This window comes from Penaeus monodon, chromosome 23 (genome assembly GCF_015228065.2).
Source record: "Penaeus monodon isolate SGIC_2016 chromosome 23, NSTDA_Pmon_1, whole genome shotgun sequence".
In the NCBI taxonomy this organism is placed as follows: Eukaryota; Metazoa; Arthropoda; class Malacostraca; order Decapoda; family Penaeidae; genus Penaeus; species Penaeus monodon.
In genome coordinates, this window is record NC_051408.1 from 1,182,750 (window position 1) to 1,183,679 (window position 930).

Consider the following 930-nt stretch of genomic DNA (forward strand, 5'->3'; position numbering starts at 1 on the left):
CATGACGACTTAAAAAAAAATTTATTGACACATTTTTACATACTCCAAATATAAAAATTATATCAGAGAACAATTGACATTTCATTACTGAGCTACCTAACAAGAGTCAAATATAAATGTTATGAGATACCCTATCCAAATTTTATGAATAAAACAGTGTTCTGTGATAAAATCCACACACGCACATAGTCCTCTGAATGATCTTAAACAAACTCCAAACACTTACAGCTAAGACATTGGTGAAGAAATCAGGATAGAAATGAGGCCATGACAGGCGAGCGATATCTACAACTAATTTGACAAGCTTGTTGCGGATGTAGTATGGGGCCACCTTGTGGTTCTCCAAGACGAAACGATAGAGGGTGGACCGGATCTCGGTTCTCTCGTCTGCCATGAGGCCCACCCATTGCTTGTTGATGATGTTCTGTGATGGAGTTGATAAAGAAATACATAATAATGTATCATATATACCATGACAGTAAAATATCTTCATCGTATACTGGACTTTATTCTTATTACCATTCCCTGTTCTGACATAAATAGATATACATAAAAGAAACTATCTCTATATAGCTGGAAAGGAACTGCTTGATAATATTCCACAATGATACTTACCTCTAGGGTGGTGAGACAGTACATGGACACATAAGAGTTGCGGGTGTGTGCTACGTAGTACAGACATTGCTTCCAGGCCCCGCGTTGTTGTCCAAAATTAGATAGGATGGTCTCAATGTCTCGTTTTCTGACATTGGTTGTGGCTGGACCGAAGAATTCATTCATTAACCCTTCTAGGGCATGGAGTGATTCTTGATCTGTGGTCTGAGAGAACAGAATAGAGAAAGAAAAAAAATTAGGATACTTTCAATGGTGAGATGTAATTTGTCTTTAGAGCTTTGACAATATGACATACTTGACACATACAAAATCACA

The 930-nt window shown here is 37.4% G+C and overlaps 1 protein-coding gene across 1 annotated transcript in view; it reads right to left on the reverse strand.

Annotated features, from left to right (window-relative positions):
• The window catches only part of LOC119587665 (exportin-6-like), a gene marked incomplete at its 5' end in the record, with an annotated part of 6,974 nt that overhangs the window by 5,467 nt on the left and 577 nt on the right, over nucleotides 1-930 (reverse strand). The window contains 2 exon segments of the mRNA XM_037936346.1: nucleotides 227-424; nucleotides 616-819. Of these exon segments, the coding sequence (XP_037792274.1) occupies nucleotides 227-424; nucleotides 616-819 (402 nt within the window).